This window comes from Crocuta crocuta, unplaced genomic scaffold, assembly GCF_008692635.1.
Source record: "Crocuta crocuta isolate KB4526 unplaced genomic scaffold, BGI_CrCroc_1.0 scaffold782, whole genome shotgun sequence".
NCBI classification, from domain to species: domain Eukaryota; kingdom Metazoa; phylum Chordata; class Mammalia; order Carnivora; family Hyaenidae; genus Crocuta; species Crocuta crocuta.
In genome coordinates this window covers 3,987-6,369 of record NW_027532834.1, presented here as the reverse complement: position 1 = coordinate 6,369, position 2,383 = coordinate 3,987, and the positions used below count along the sequence as shown (strand labels likewise).

At 42.4% G+C, this 2,383-nt stretch overlaps 1 protein-coding gene across 1 annotated transcript; it reads right to left on the bottom strand.

The window, feature by feature from the left end:
- Window positions 1–570: 570 nt before the first annotated feature.
- Window positions 571–1,078, bottom strand: LOC144216055 (KRAB domain-containing protein 5-like; the record flags this gene model as incomplete). The annotated part of the gene is made up of 2 exons (XM_077745326.1): window positions 571–680; window positions 952–1,078. Coding segments are annotated over 2 exons (237 nt in total), but the record flags the coding sequence as incomplete, so codon positions are not given.
- Window positions 1,079–2,383: the final 1,305 nt, after the last annotated feature.

The window sequence follows — 2,383 nt, the reverse complement described above, 5'->3', positions numbered from 1 at the left end:
TGCGAAGGATCCACCTATGCGAGATAAAAACTGAACTTTGAAGTGAAATTAAGGGTTAGATTTTCTCATCTTAGGGAGGTGCTTTAATATCTGATGAAATTAGTGGGTCTCAATTTTGTACAATTAAGACTAAAGCATCCATATATTGGAAACCATACATTAAATGACAGGCGATTATCTGTCCCGTGTTCCTGGGATTTCTCCACCAAACCCCAATATGCCAACCCCTACCCTGACACACTTCTCACACAAGGCAAACACTCAGACATGAACAAACAGACTTCCTCAGAACTACAGAGATTTCCCCAAACCCTCAAAGCAATGGAGAACCAATGAGATGGGGGGCCCTCACTGTGGATGTGAAGGATCTTTGGTGAAACTGAAGGTGAATCCTTAGAGAATGTGAGAGTGGGGTATGTGGCAAAGCACATGTCCGTCCCTGTGTGAGAGGCAGAGACATGAAACTCGGTTTCTCAAACTAATTTCCATTCAAGAAGGGCTGCTCAAACCACATTTTGAGGTCTGTCTTCTTCCTTCACATTGGGACCTCACCTCTGTCATCTGCTTCCTTCATTCCCACCTACCTGGGTATAAGGCTACTGTGTCCTTACTCTTCACATCCCATAGCTCCCTCTTTTGTTCCAAAAAGGTGACCAGGGCCGGCTTACGAATAGAAATTCGTATTGAAGATGGAAATACCATTTAATGCCACCCAATGTTTAGAACTGCCGTTAATCTAAGAAATGATGATGATACTCTAAGGAAGGGAAACCTCACCTGAAAGGAAACATCAGGAAGATTTTTCTCTACATCTACAAACCCCTACTTCTTTCCCTTACTGTAGGGATTTGAATCCCAGTCATGCAAAGAGGAGGCTTCCTAGAGACAGTCATCAAACAAGGAACAAAAACCTGAGTGTGTTTTGGGAAAACTGGAGGCACTTATCCTCACCCAAGAAGAGGAGGTGTCCATAGTTCTCTAACATCACATCCCTGTACAGATCCCGCTGACTGTGGCTCAGGCGTCCCCACTCCTCCTGAGAGAATTCTATGGCCACATCCCTGAAGGTCAGCAGTCCCTGCAACAAACACCACAGTTACCAAGTGGACACATGATGAGGTCATAATGGTACCTATGGTACCTATGAGAGAAAGTTAATGTCACCAGCTGGACCCCACGACCTGATCTTCACAGCTTACCTCTATGTGCTCATTGACCTTAGTCCCTCATGTTACTTAGCCTCTTATTTCCACCTCCCTTTTACGTCAAGCAAACACCCCACGTGCACAGTGTCCTCTGGTGGAAATAGAAAGTAACCAAAAGAAGGTAATGACTGCCCTGAGGAAGATCTTAAAAGGCTCAATTTGAGTGTAGCCCTGACTCCCATGTATAGAGATGAATAACAGAAAAAAGCATGGAGTCGGGATAGTTACCATTATCTCATTATATACATTTTTAAATGTTTCTTTCCTCAAAGAGAGACCACAAATATGAGTGGGAAAGAGACAAGAATTCCGACCAGGCTCCATGCTCAGCAAAGACCTTGAGTTGGAGCTTGATTTCAAGACGGTGAGATCGTGACTTGAGCCTAAATCAAGAGGCAGAAGCTGAAGGGAATGAGCCATCCTTTTACCGCATTATAATACTAAAATCTCCAACCAAGGAGGAGCACAAATGTCATTTACTGTGTAACATACAGAGAATGTATGGAACTGTTATCTGAAGTCTCATTGGCCACCTTATCCATAGCCTCTCCTTTCTAAATATCCACCCTAATCCTAAATACAAGGAAACCATTCTGAGGTGCCTCACTGGCTCAGTTGTCTGACTCTTGGTTTCAGCTCAGATCATGATCTCACAGTTTATGAGTTCTAGCCCTGCATCAGGCTCTGTGCTGATAATGCAGACGCTCTCTGAGGTTCTCTCTCTTCCTCTCCCTCTTTGTGCCCCCCCCCGCCCTCTCTGTATCTCAAATAAATTTTTAGAAAATTAAAAACAAACAGAAAAAAAAAACACCCGAAAAGATCCCCCTTCCTCTGTGAGTCTCTGGTTTGGAAATTATACCCTGTGATCTCTTTATTTCCTGTAAATCAATTTTCCCTTGTCTCACGTCTCCACCTGGTATACTTTTTTAGGATTCACCAAGGACTAAACTCCTGTTTGTTCACTTATATTAGGAGAACTAGTTCTGACTTAGAGGAGTTTCTTGCTTTCTGCAGTAAGAAAGTTTGTAACACAGTATTATGCTCTTAGATATTCTTTAACTTTGAGTTATGAACCAAATAAATATTGTGTTTATTCAAGAGAATTTGTGAAATGAATGGATCAACAAAGACATACACATTTTTGAATCCTGTATTTATATCCTGCAGTACATGTGGTT